The sequence below is a fragment of the Phacochoerus africanus genome, chromosome 8 (genome assembly GCF_016906955.1).
Source record: "Phacochoerus africanus isolate WHEZ1 chromosome 8, ROS_Pafr_v1, whole genome shotgun sequence".
Taxonomy (NCBI): domain Eukaryota; kingdom Metazoa; phylum Chordata; class Mammalia; order Artiodactyla; family Suidae; genus Phacochoerus; species Phacochoerus africanus.
In genome coordinates, this window is record NC_062551.1 from 147,198,536 (window position 1) to 147,211,654 (window position 13,119).

Genomic DNA, 13,119 nt, shown 5'->3' on the forward strand with positions numbered 1-13,119 from the left:
GGAAGAGGCTTAAGAGGTACGTCTACATGGTTTCATAGATGAAATCTCTCAAACTTTCAAAAACAATCTCTATTTTATATGAGTTGATCTATGAAACAGAAAGAAAAGAGGAGGGGAGAGAAAAAAATACATAATGAGATCAGTGTTCTCTTGATTCCAAAATTAAGTAAAAATAGTACCCAAAAACGTGAGCATTTTCACTTATGAGTACATTTACAAATTAAGTAAATATGATAACCCAAATTTAAACATTTTCACTTATGAGGACATTTGCATATAAACATTATCCCGTAAAGTCAAACAAGGAATAGAGGGAAAAAAAAACCCACTATCAATTAGGATTTACAACACAAATCGAAACACTAGAAAAAACTACAATGTGATTCAGCAAGTTAATGAACTTCGGAAAAAAAATCACATAAAGCAAGTTGTAGAAATAAATATTCTGATAAAATTCAATGGCTACTTATGATTTTTTTTTTAACTGTTAGAAAACTTGATAAAGGATATGTACCAGGAAGCCATAGAAAAAAAATAAGATCAGTGCAGCACATTACTTTTTTTTTTTTTTTTAGGGCCGCACCCGTGGTATATGAAGGTTCGCAGGCTAGGAGTCCAACCAGAGCTAGGGCTGCCAGCCTATGTCACAGCCGCAGCAATGCCATATCCGAGGCACGTCTGCGACCTACATACACCACAGCTCATGGCCACACTGGATTCTTAACCTACTGAGCGAGGCCAGGGATCGAACCCTCATCCTCATTGATCCTAGTTGGGTTCATTAACCGCTGAGCCACAACAGGAACTCCAGCACATTACTTTTAAGACTGAGAAAAATCTAAGATTTCTCCCAATTACTAATATCCAATCATGAAGGGCCCTGTATGCCATGCTAAGGAATTTCTGCACACACTAAAGAATATTAAGCAAGAGAATGACATCATCTGATGGAGGATGACTAAGATGCCCTTGTGGAAGATGGATTAGGAGGAAAAGACTCATGACATGGTAAGCACATAGCAGGTTACTCTAATGATCAAGGTGAGAAACAGGCGTCCTGAGTAAAGTAACAAAGATGCTGACAAGTTTCAAGGATTTAATAGATATCAGGAGGTGGAACTGAAAGGATCTGCTAACATATATATACTTTGGGGGGCCCACACTGCAGCATGCGGAAGTTCTCAGGCCAAGGAATGAACCCACAGTAGTGACAAAGCCGGATCCTTGACCCACTGGGCCACTGGGAAACTGCTAATATTCTTGACATCCTGATTTGGGGAGTAGGTGAAGAAGACCATTCATGATTAACTGAGTTTTTGGTTCAGACAGTTTTAGTTTGAATGAACTAATGCCATACATAGATATTAAAGAACACAGGTACCAAGTCCCAAAGAAAAAGTTTTCTTTTGGAAATGCTGAAACTGAACGATTTATATAACATGAAGATGAGATATCTAATAATCATTTGGAAATATAGATTTAATGCTTGGTCATTTGGTCCAAAAATATATGCTTGGAAATAATCACTGATAGGCAATAACTGAAGCCACTGGAGGGCTGAAGAAGAAAGTGAGAGGCCAAATACAGACAGAGGTCTACTGATAGCACTGCTTTGGGGGAAAGAAGAAAGGGAAGGAAGAGTTAGGTAGGAAAAGAATGGTGTGGCAGAATTCAAGTAGGTGGTTTTAAATGTTGCAAAGAAATCTGGCAATGAAAGACTGAAAAGCACCTATTCAACTTGAATACTAAGAAATCTCTGTTAATCTTAAAAAGAACAGATACAATGGAATAGTATGGAACAGAAACTACATTGCACTTGGCTGAGAGGGAAATGGGAAATGAAGGAAAGGTGACTAGTGGGCCCTAACAGTTCAGGAAGCTCCCATTGTGAGAGAAAGTATGAGAAAGGCCCATATATAGAGAGGATAATTATTTATTCATTAAAATTTATTGGGGAATAGTTGATTTACACTGTTGTGTTAATTTCAGGTGTATAGCAAAGTGAATCAACTTTTTCTATGTATATAGATAGATAAATATCCATTCTTTTTCAGATTCTTTTCCCATATATGTTATTATATAATATCAAGTAGAGTTCCCTGTGCTATACAGAAGGTCATTAGAGAGTGTCTATTTTATATGTAGTGATGTATATATGTTAATGCCAAACTCCTAATTTATCCCTTCCCCCTACATTTTTCCTTTGGTAACCACATGTTGGATTTTGAGACCTATGAGACTGTTCCTGTTTTGTAAATGAGTTCATCTGTACTATTTTTTTATTAGATTCCACAGTGATATCATATGATATTTGTCTTTCTGACTTACTTCACTTACTTCACTTGCTGCAAATGACATTATTTCATTCTTTTTTATTGCTGAGTAATATTCCATTGTACCATAGCTTCTTCATCCATTCCTCTGTCATTGGACAGTTAGGTTTGCCTTCACCTTGGCTATTGCAAATAGTGCTGCAATGAACATTAGGGTGCATGTATCATTTCAAATTATGGCTTTCTCTGGAAATATGCCCAGAAGTGGGATTGCTGGATCATATGGTAGTTCTATATTAAGTTTTTTAGGGAACCTACATACTGTTCTCCATAGTGATCATATCAATATACATTCCCTTTCCTCCACACCCTCTCTAGCATTTACTATTTGCCTAAAGAGGCAAAAAACCTGTACTCTGAAAATTATAAGATGCTGATGAAAGAAATCAGAGATGACTCAAACAGATGGTAAGATATACCATGTTCTTGGACTGGAGGAATCAATATTATCAAAATGGCTATACTTCCCCAGGCAATCTACAGAGTTAACACAACCCCTATTAAATTACAAATGACACTTTTCACAGAATTAGCATAAAAAAGTTTAAAATTTCTATGGTGACACAAAGACCCCAAATAACCAAAGCAATCCTGTGAAAGAAAAACAGATCTGGAGGAATCAGGCTCCCTGTCTTCAGACTATACTACACAACTACCGTCATAAAAACAGTATGGTATTGGCACCAAAAAAAGACATACAGATCAATGAAATAGGATAGAAAGCCCAGAAATAAACCCATGACCTATGATCAACTAATCTATGACAAGGGAGGCAAGAATATACAATGGAGAAAAGACCGTCTCTTCAATAAGCAGTGCTGGGAAAACTGGAAGCTATATGGAAAAGAATGAAATTAGAACATTCTCTAACATCATACAGAAAAATAAACTCAAAATGGATTAAAGTCCTAAATGTGAGACCAGATACTATAAAACTCTCAGAGGAAAACATAGGCACAAAACTCTCTGGCATAAACCACAGCAATATCTTTTTGATCCACCTCCTAGAGTAATGAAAATAAAAACAAAAATAAAGAAATGAGACCTAATTAAATTCAAAAGCCTTTGCACAGCAAAGAAAACCATAAACAAAACAAAAAGATGACCACAGAATGAGAGAAAATATTTGCAAATGATGCAACTGACTAGAGAGGATTCTTTTTTTTGCTTTTTAGGGTCAAACCCACGGCATATTGAGATTCCCAGGCTAGGGGTCAAATCAGAGCTACAACCGTTGGCCTATGCCACAGCAACGCAGGATCCGAACCGCGTCTGCGACCTACACCAAAGCTCACGGCAATGCCAGATACTTATTCTACGCAGCAAGGCCAGGGATTGAACCCACAACCTCATGGTTCCTAGTCAGATTCATTTCCACTGCACCACAATGGGAACTCCTACAGAGGATTTTTATTTTATTTTATTTATTCTTTTTGTCTTTTTGCAATTTCTTGGGCCACTCCTGCAGCATATGGAGGTTCCCAGGCTAGGGGTTGAATCAGAGCTGTAGCCACCGGCCTATGCCAGAGCCACAGCAACGCCAGATCTGAGCCTTGTCTGCAACCTACGCCACAGCTCACGGCAACGCCAGATCCCTAACCCACTGAGCAAGGCCAGGGACCAAAACTGCAACCTCATGGTTCCTAGCCAGAGTCATTAACCACTGCGCCACGACAGGAACTCTTCCCTAGAGAGGATTTTTTTTTTTTTGTCTTTTTGCTATTTCTTGGGCCGCTCCCGCGGCATATGGAGGTTCCCAGGCTAGGGGTCGAATCGGAGCTGTAGCCACCGGCCTACGCCAGAGCCACGGCAACGTGGGATCCGAGCCACGTCTGCAACCTACTCCACAGCTCACGGCAATGCCAGATTGTTAACCCACTGAGCAAGGGCAGGGATCGAACCTGCCACCTCATGGTTCCTAGTCGGATTCGTTAACCACTGAGCCACGACGGGAACTCCTAGAGAGGATTTTTTTTTTTTTGCCTTTTCTAGGGCCGTTCCCACAGCACATGGAGGTTCCCAGGCTAGGGGTCCAATTGGAGCTGTAGCCACTGGCCTACGCCAGAGCCACAGCAACGTGGGATCCGAGCCACATCTGCAACCTACACCACAGCTCACGGCAACGCCAGATCCTTAACCCACTGAGCAAGGCCAGGGACCAAAACTGCAACCTCATGGTTCCTAGCCAGAGTCATTAACCACTGCGCCACGACAGGAACTCTTCCCTAGAGAGGATTTTTTTTTTTTTGTCTTTTTGCTATTTCTTGGGCCGCTCCCGCGGCATATGGAGGTTCCCAGGCTAGGGGTCGAATCGGAGCTGTAGCCACCGGCCTACGCCAGAGCCACGGCAACGTGGGATCCGAGCCACGTCTGCAACCTACTCCACAGCTCACGGCAATGCCAGATCGTTAACCCACTGAGCAAGGGCAGGGATCGAACCTGCCACCTCATGGTTCCTAGTCGGATTTGTTAACCACTGCGCCACGACGGGAACTCCTAGAGAGGATTTTTAAAGGAAAAAAAATTGAGCATGTTTATAAGCAGACAGATGGAACTAGTGAGCAATACGTGAAAATAAGTACAAAGGTGAGGCTCAAGCTCGTTGAGGATGGGGGGCATGGTCATGAGCCCCTGCTTTGGTGGGAGGAAGCACAGCCTTGCCCTCCAAACAGCAGGGGTCTTTGTTTTGTTCACTAAAGAATCCTAAACATCTCCAACAAACCTACATATAATGCACCCAATAAGTATCTATGGAATGAATGCTATTAAGGAGAAAAATAGGTTAAAAATGGGGGCACTTTTGCTGGGAGAATATGAGGAAAGTTGAATGAATCCAGCGCATGGCCTTTATATTTCTATAAAGTAGGAGCCATGGCCATCTGATAGAAATGAAAGAAGGCCAAGGTAGGAAAAGAATGGTTTGAGAGAGCTCCTGTAGGAAATAGAAAAGAGTGGTCAATGAGAGATGAGCTAAAGTTTTACTGGGGGACCAGCTAGAAACAAATGTCAGACACGTGTAGGGGCACCAAGACCCCTACTTGTTTGGTTTTTTCCCAACAGGACAGAGTGCGCTGCCTGCAGAAGTGGATGGATTCAGAATTGGAAACTCAGCAAATCCAGTCCAACAAAGAGACAAATTAACTAGAGTCAATGCAAGTAAAGGAGAAAGAATGGCTAAAGTCATGACGTATACAAGCAAGGAAACGAGAATGACAGAACTAAGAAGGGAAGGGCAAATGGAGAAAGAGAGGAAAAGACACCCCGGACCAGGGGTGAGGTCAAAGAAGAGGAAGGGACGAGTGAAATGAGAGCAGGAGACTACTGACAATCCTCCTTGGTTTGCCTCTCTCTCTAGTTTATCTACACACCATTTCCAGATGAGGTGATCTCGATATCTTCACTCTAATTCTTTCAATATCTTGCTTACATGCTTTAAAAGTTCTCTGCGGAATTTATCAACTTGAACTTGCTTACCAAATGCAATCTAAACTATGAGGGCTCAACAGCTCTCCCTCTGCTGGCATCCAGCTACCCTCTCACCACACATCCCTATACACTCAGCCTACTAGACCCCTACCACTCTTGGAGCATGAAAATTCACCTTGAATTACTGCTTAAAAGGTTTTATCGCAGCCAGAGTCTGACCACTCACTCTCCCTCCTTAGAGCTGCTCGGTTTAGCAAATAAAAATACAGGGTACCTAGTTATGTATGTGGGTTTCAGATAAACAATGAATAATTTTAATGTAAGGGCATCTTATGCAAAATCTGTATTTACTGGCAATCCTATCCTCCACCTGCATCAACACATTTTGAAATCATTCTTTTTTTTTTTTAATTTTATTTTTTGTCTTTTTGCTATTTCTTTGGGCTGCTCCCGCAGCATATGGAGGTTCCCAGGCTAGGGGTCCAATCGGAGCTGTAGCCACTGGCCTACGCCAGAGCCACAGCAACGCGGGATCCGAGCCGTGTCTGCAACCTACACCACAGCTCACGGCAACAGTGGATCCTTAACCCACTGAGCAAGGGCAGGGACCGAACCCGCAACCTCATGGTTCCTAGTCGGATTCGTTAACCACTGCGCCACGACGGGAACTCCTGAAATCATTCTTTAACGTCACATTCAAATGTCACCTTTGTCATGAAATCTTTCCTGGATCTCGCAGGAGTGTATTCCTTCCTTCATTTGATCAATAGGTATTTTCTATGCTAAGTGCAAGGAGTAAAAACTGTGAAAGAAGAACAGTCTCTACCTGCAAGGAACTTCTAAACCAGAGAAGAAGAGAGAGGAGTAAGCCGAGCAGCCAACGTGCTGTGTGTGCAAAAGTGAGGCCCATACCTTCCTTGACTTCTACTATGGATGCTTACGAACACTCTTTGAAAAGGGGGGCATGCTGCACTCGAAACTTACAGAACAAGAACTCAAACATTTACTGAATAAATGAAATTTCCTCAAAATTTTTTCTTGAGGTGAATATATTTTACAAAACACAATTTCTTCTTTTGTATTGACTCCTGGCTTGATTTGGCAGAGGTACCATTTAGGCAATTTTTTTTTTAAAAAGGACATCTTTATGTAATGAAATATAATGAAGGTCCCATCAATGCTCTACTAGTTTGGACAGCTGAAAACACCACTTGAACTTTTCTATGTCCTGAAAATAAGAACAACTTACCACACGCTGAGCTGCTATCAGTGCTGCTAATGTACTTCGTCCGGGCGCTCCTGGGGCACAGAAGGAAACTTGAACTTTGCTTCCCTTGATGGTCAGACCATCAGCTGCTTGTTGAACCTCTTCGGCGTGCTCCGCAGTGCTATATTCAACCACCGCAAAGCCACCAACATAACCACCTTCATCCTGTGCAAGCTGATGGAATACACTTATGAGAAGGGGAACGCTAGTACTGACTTAGAAAAATTTATTTAAAAGTATATTATCTATGAATTCAAGGACAATGTCTCAGAGCATGATCCTGGAGAAAGTAATGTATTCTTCCCTTTTTGGTTTTTTTTTCTTTTTTTCTTTTGTCTTTTTAAGACTGTACCCGAGCCATATATAGGTTCTGAGGCTAGGGATTGAATAGGAGCTATAGCTGCTGGCCTACACCACAGCCACAGCAATGTGGGATCTGAGCCATGTCTGCATCCTACACCACAGCTCGTGGCAATGCCAGATCCTTAACCCACTGAGTGAGGCCAGGGATCGAACCTGTGTCCTCATGGATACTAGTCCGGTTTGTTAACCACTGAGCCATGACGGGAACTCCCTATTCTTCCTTTCTGAAAATAAAAGTTTACTAGTTAGATAGATGCAGTCCTTCCAGAAGGTAAGAAAGATTCTGTCAAATTTCCTTTTTATTTCTTTGAATCTCCGATTTATTTTAAAAGCCAATGTTCAAATAATAGCACATAAATTACCGATAATTTATAGAAAAATATGCGGACACAATAATGAAAACTTTAAAATAAATTCAGGGGTTCCCATATCATGGCTCAGGAGAAATGAACTCAACTAGTATCCATGAGGATGCAGGTTCAATCCCTGGCCTTGCTCAGTGGGTTAAGGATCCGGTGTTGCCGTGGTGTAGATCACAGATGCGGCTCAGATCCTACATTGCTGTGGCTGTGGTGTAGGCCAGCAGCTACAGCTGATTCAACCACTAGCCTGGGAACTTCCATAGGCCACACATTCGGCCCTAAAAAACAAAAAAATTCAATTAAACTATATTAAATTAAAATTAATTCAAAGACAATGAAACATGCTAAACAATTATTTGATCATATCTATGTAAAGTAAAGTTTGCATTAGCAAAAAAAGAAAGGTAGGAGGAATCCTATTCAATTTGTATTTCAATATTTTAGGCAGGTCCCAGGAATTTGGTCAAGTACACCAAAGCAAACCTTACTTAGGAAAATTGTGCCCTAGGTTTGTTTAAAATACTATATGCGAGACACAAACATTTTCCGAATGTCCCCTAAATAAACTTGTGCAACGCAGAACTCAATTCATCTTCAGTTACCTACCTGTAAGATTGTTTTAAAAAAAAAAAAAGACACTAAAGTCTTGGATCTGTAAAGACTGGTACAAAGAGCAAAAGTAAGAACAAAATAAGACACTAAAAAGTGTCTAAGTGTTGCATACATTCATGCTACAAAGCGTTACATGTGATGAAATTCATCTTGGTGTATCTCTGAGAAGATGCAGCTTCAACACTTCTAGTTGGACCTGGTGTTTCACAAATTGATACTACAATTAGCTCATTTCTTAGTCCTTTTTAGTTTCTTTTCTCTTAGTTATTTTTTGGCTGTGCCTGTAGCATATGGAAACTCCTGGGCCAAGGATCAAATTGGGGGCACAAATGCAACAACCTACCACAGCTGCAGAAGCAGCAGATCTTTAGCCTTCGACACCACACAGGAACTTTTTTCTACTTTCTTGTGTAGTAGACCAAATTTCTATTTCTTCTTCACATTTTTCCTTCCTTCTTTCCTTTCTTCCTTTCTTTCTTTCTTTTTTCTTTCTCTCTCTCTCTCTCCCTCTCTCTCTTTCTGTATGCATGTCTGTCTGTCTGTCTGTCTGTCATTTTAGGGCCCCACAAGTGGTACATGGAGGTTCCCAGGCTAGCGGTTGAGTCAGAGCTACAGCTGCCAACCTACACCACGGCACCCTCATGGATCCTAGTCAGGTTCATTACCTGATGAGCCACAAAGGGAATTCCTCTTTCTTTCTTTTTTAAAACTGTCTTCAGATGTCTTTTCCTCCATGTAAGTTCTTTCCATTCACGTGGAAGGGAAAATATCTACCTCTTCCAAACATTTCTCCTACAATCCCATCCCTTGTCCAAGCCAAACCCAATCTCAAAAGCAAACATTTAAAGCCATTAGTTCCTTTGGTCTCTTCTGACCACAAAGAAGACCGTGTCTTCAATGTAGTCTATGGCAACCTACCAAGCGAGAAAGCCTAAGTTTAACAGATCTGCTGATAAAAGCATCATAAAGTGGTTTTACTAATCGTTTGAGAACTTCTAAAATATTTTTATTATTCCTGCGTCATTATAACCTTCATGCCGAACGAGTTATATTACCATTTTAAGTCTTTCAAAAGACAGAATCATTTTAATTCCACAGCATCAGCAGTTTTAAAGAGGAGCATCCCATTCCACATGAGGGCCAGTCAAACGTGTACCTGGGTGACATGGGATCTGGTTCATTTTCCATTATTTTGAAATATTTTAACAAAAGCTAAGTGATGACTCAGAAATACTGTAACAATTTTTTTTTTTAACCATATGGGTAACTAGACTAGATAACCTCTCAGGTTCCTTCCAACTCAGATTCGTAATTCAATTACAAGTTGTCATAAGTAGTTTCTCCCCTTGTGTTTGCTTCGAAGGCCTCAACTAAAGTCACAAAGAATAATTCTCGGCCACAGGATATCACTATATAATTCTTAGTATCCAAGACAGCATATTAATAAGATAATCAACTTTCAATAACTTGACAAAGATGTTTCGAAATACTCTCATTTTTTGAAGTTTCTTGCATGAGTTCTTTGATGTTTAGTATGTTGGGATTGGAGGAGTGGGAATATAAGAAAAAGTAAGACGGTAGCATTAATTTTAATTAATTAGATATAAACAAATTATACACAAATTCCAGAATTTCTACTGTCACAGTAGAGATTCAGTGAATGTTTGATTACAGAAAAAAAGGGTGGTGGGGAAGGAAAGATGGGAGGTAAGAGAAGAAAGAGGATAGCAGGAGAAAAGAGAGAGAAGGAAGAAGCAAAGGAAAGCAAAAGAGAAAGAGTTCAGCAGGTGCTATAAAATATCTGTAAGGGGGTGTTCCCTTGTGTCCCAGTGGGTTAAGGATCTGATGTTGTCACTCCAGTGGCTCAGGTTGTTACCTTGGCATGAATTTGACCCCCTGGCCTGGGAACGTCCACATGTAGTGGGCATGGGCAAAAAAAATGTGTAGGGAAAGGAGCTATACATAGTATATATTTTTGTCTATTTAGTAGAACATATTTCATTTTACTCTAAGAAAGTGCTTAAAAATTCTTGCGGAGTTCCCGTCGTGGCACAGTGGTTAACAAATCCGACTAGGAACCATGAGGTTGCGGGTTCGATCCCTGGCCTTGCTCAGTGGGTTAAGGATCCGGCATTGCCGTGAGCTGTGGTGTAGATCGCAGACATGGCTCGGATCCTGCGTTGCTGTGGCTCTGGTGAAGGCTGGTGGTTACAGCTCCGATTAGACCCCTAGCCTGGGAACCTCCATATGCCACGGGAGCAGCCCAAGAAAAGGCAAAAAGACCAAAAAAAAAAAAAATTCTTGCCAGTGTGGTCAGTTTTCAGGATCTTCTCTAAATATGTCACTTAATATGATGCCATTAAGACAAAACAATACATTTTTATACTTCTATTATCCATTGCATCATTCTCCATACAGGATTTACAATTATTTGCTTACGTGTCAGTCTCTTACACAAAACTGTGAGGTATTGAGAAAATAGCTTTCTATTCTCTGTATTTCTGACATTTTAGCAATACAGTGTCTGGCACAAAGAAGGTGATCAATAAAATGTGGATGGATGAATGGATCAATGCACGAATGTTCCAGAATGGATAACATCAGCAGTTCCTGCTGTGACTCAGCAGGTTAAGAACCCGACTAGTATCCATGAAGGTGCAGGTTCCATCCTGGCCTCATTCAGTGGAGTAAGGATCTGGCATTGCCACAAGCTGTGCTGGAGTTTGCAGATGTGGCTCAGATCCAGTGTTGCTGTGGTTGTTTGTGGCTGGCAGTCTCAGCTCTGACTGGACCCCTAGCTTCCTGGGAACTTCCATATGTGGCCCTAAAAAAAAAGAGGGGGTGGTTCCCATGGTAACTCAGTGATAATGAGCCTGACTAGTACCCATGAAGATGTGGGTTCGATCCCTGGCCTTGCTTGGTGGGTTAAAGGATCTGGTGTTGCTGTGAGCTGTGGTGTAGGTCCCAGATGGCTCAGATCTGGCATTGCTGTGGTTGCTGTATAGGCCGGCAGCTGTGGCTGATTCGACCCCTAGCCTGAGAACTTCCATATGCTGCCAGTGCGGCTCTAAAAAGACAAAAGACAAAAAGAAAAAAAAAGAATGGATGGAATGAGAAGAAGATGAGTAAACGATGGATTTTCTAAGATATACTTAATTATACAAGAACAATATACTTTGGCCAGTCGACAATAGGAACTGATGTAAAATTTACCATGACATCAAAGGGTTCCCTACAGACTAAAGGAGAATTAGATCATCTGTCGTGATAGTCACATAGGTATAATAAATTTGTGAGTGCATGTAGTATAGGTACATATACAGATATTTTAAAATATTTCAAATGATACTTTAAAAATACATACCTGGCAAAACACAGGTTTATGGATACTGGAAAAAAATTGCAACAGCTCCTCTGAATCCCTGTAGTCACTAGGGAGTTTATCTACACAAAGGCACTTAGAATGAATGAGCTCTGCAGCCAATAGATTAACATCCATCCACTGTGCAAAGAGAGCTGATGCTCCCAACTGTTTACCCAATAGCTCTAACCGAGCCTTTGCAGCAAAGTCCTTCTTCATGTATTCCACAAATCCATAGCCTTTGGAACAGCCAGTGACTTCACTGTAGACCAGAAAACATCTCTCGATATTTCCATAAGCACGAACGAGTTCTTCAAACTCTTCTAATGTAAAAGAAGTGGGTAAGTTGGTAATACACAGCAAAGCATCTGTTGGCTGGAGCTGGACTATTAAGTCTTTTCCTCGAAAAGAATATTGATGGAACGTCTGAATTGCTTTCTGGGCTTGTTCACCATTCAATAAGGTAACAAAAGCTGGAAGAAGAATGTATGAGAGTTTTCTGAGCCAGTGTTTTCAAACATTTTGGACCATGATCCATGGTAAGAAATACATGGTTTATATCTGTGCCTCAGTACAATATATACCGAAATTTCTGGAACAACATGTCATGTGTGATGCACGCTGATATTTTCTATTCTATTTCACTATTTTTATTTATTTATTTATTTATTTATCTTTTTGCCATTTCTTGGGCCGCTCCTGTGGCATATGGAGGTTCCCAGGCTAGGGGTTGAATCGGGGCTGTAGCTGCCAGCCTACGCCAGAGCCATAGCAATGCGGGATCCAAGCCACATCTGAGACCTACACCACAGCTCACAGCAACGCTGGATCCTTAACTCACTGAGCAAGGCCAGGGATCGAACCCTCAACCTCATGGTTCCTAGTCGGATTCGTTAACCACTGCGCCACAACGGGAACTCCTATTTCACTATTTTTAAATGCTGACATCTCCACTTAACTAATTCCAAAACCAGTAACTTCAATAAAAAGTATAGAAAGTATATTAGGAGCTCCACTATATTCTATGGGAATTGGGGGGTAATCTTTTCAAACTACATACAAATTTGATATTTTTCCCCCAATATCACATGCTGTAAAAATTTACAAAACCTTTCTTCTCAGCAAGTTCTAAAAGACCCTGTGTGATAACAACAACTTAAAAAACCAAAAGCATAGCAAAAAGATAGCAAAATGCCCAGAAGAAGCCAATTCTTTCTCCAATTTATAGATATATGTCCTTAAAATCAAACACACTGAAACAAAGTACACACACACACACACAATCTGGTATGCTCTTTGGATGAACAAGATGGTATGAAAAGATCACAGGATTATGATATTAGACAAGTAGATTAACTTTGAAATTTGTGAAACAAACAAAAAATCCTGTCTACC

The 13,119-nt window shown here is 40.8% G+C and overlaps 1 protein-coding gene across 1 annotated transcript in view; it reads right to left on the reverse strand.

The window, feature by feature from the left end:
* The window catches only part of RAVER2 (ribonucleoprotein, PTB binding 2), a 127,442-nt gene that overhangs the window by 73,364 nt on the left and 40,959 nt on the right, over positions 1 to 13,119 (reverse strand). The window contains 2 exon segments of the mRNA XM_047788767.1: positions 7,009 to 7,200; positions 11,728 to 12,197. Coding sequence (XP_047644723.1) covers positions 7,009 to 7,200; positions 11,728 to 12,197 — 662 coding nt within the window.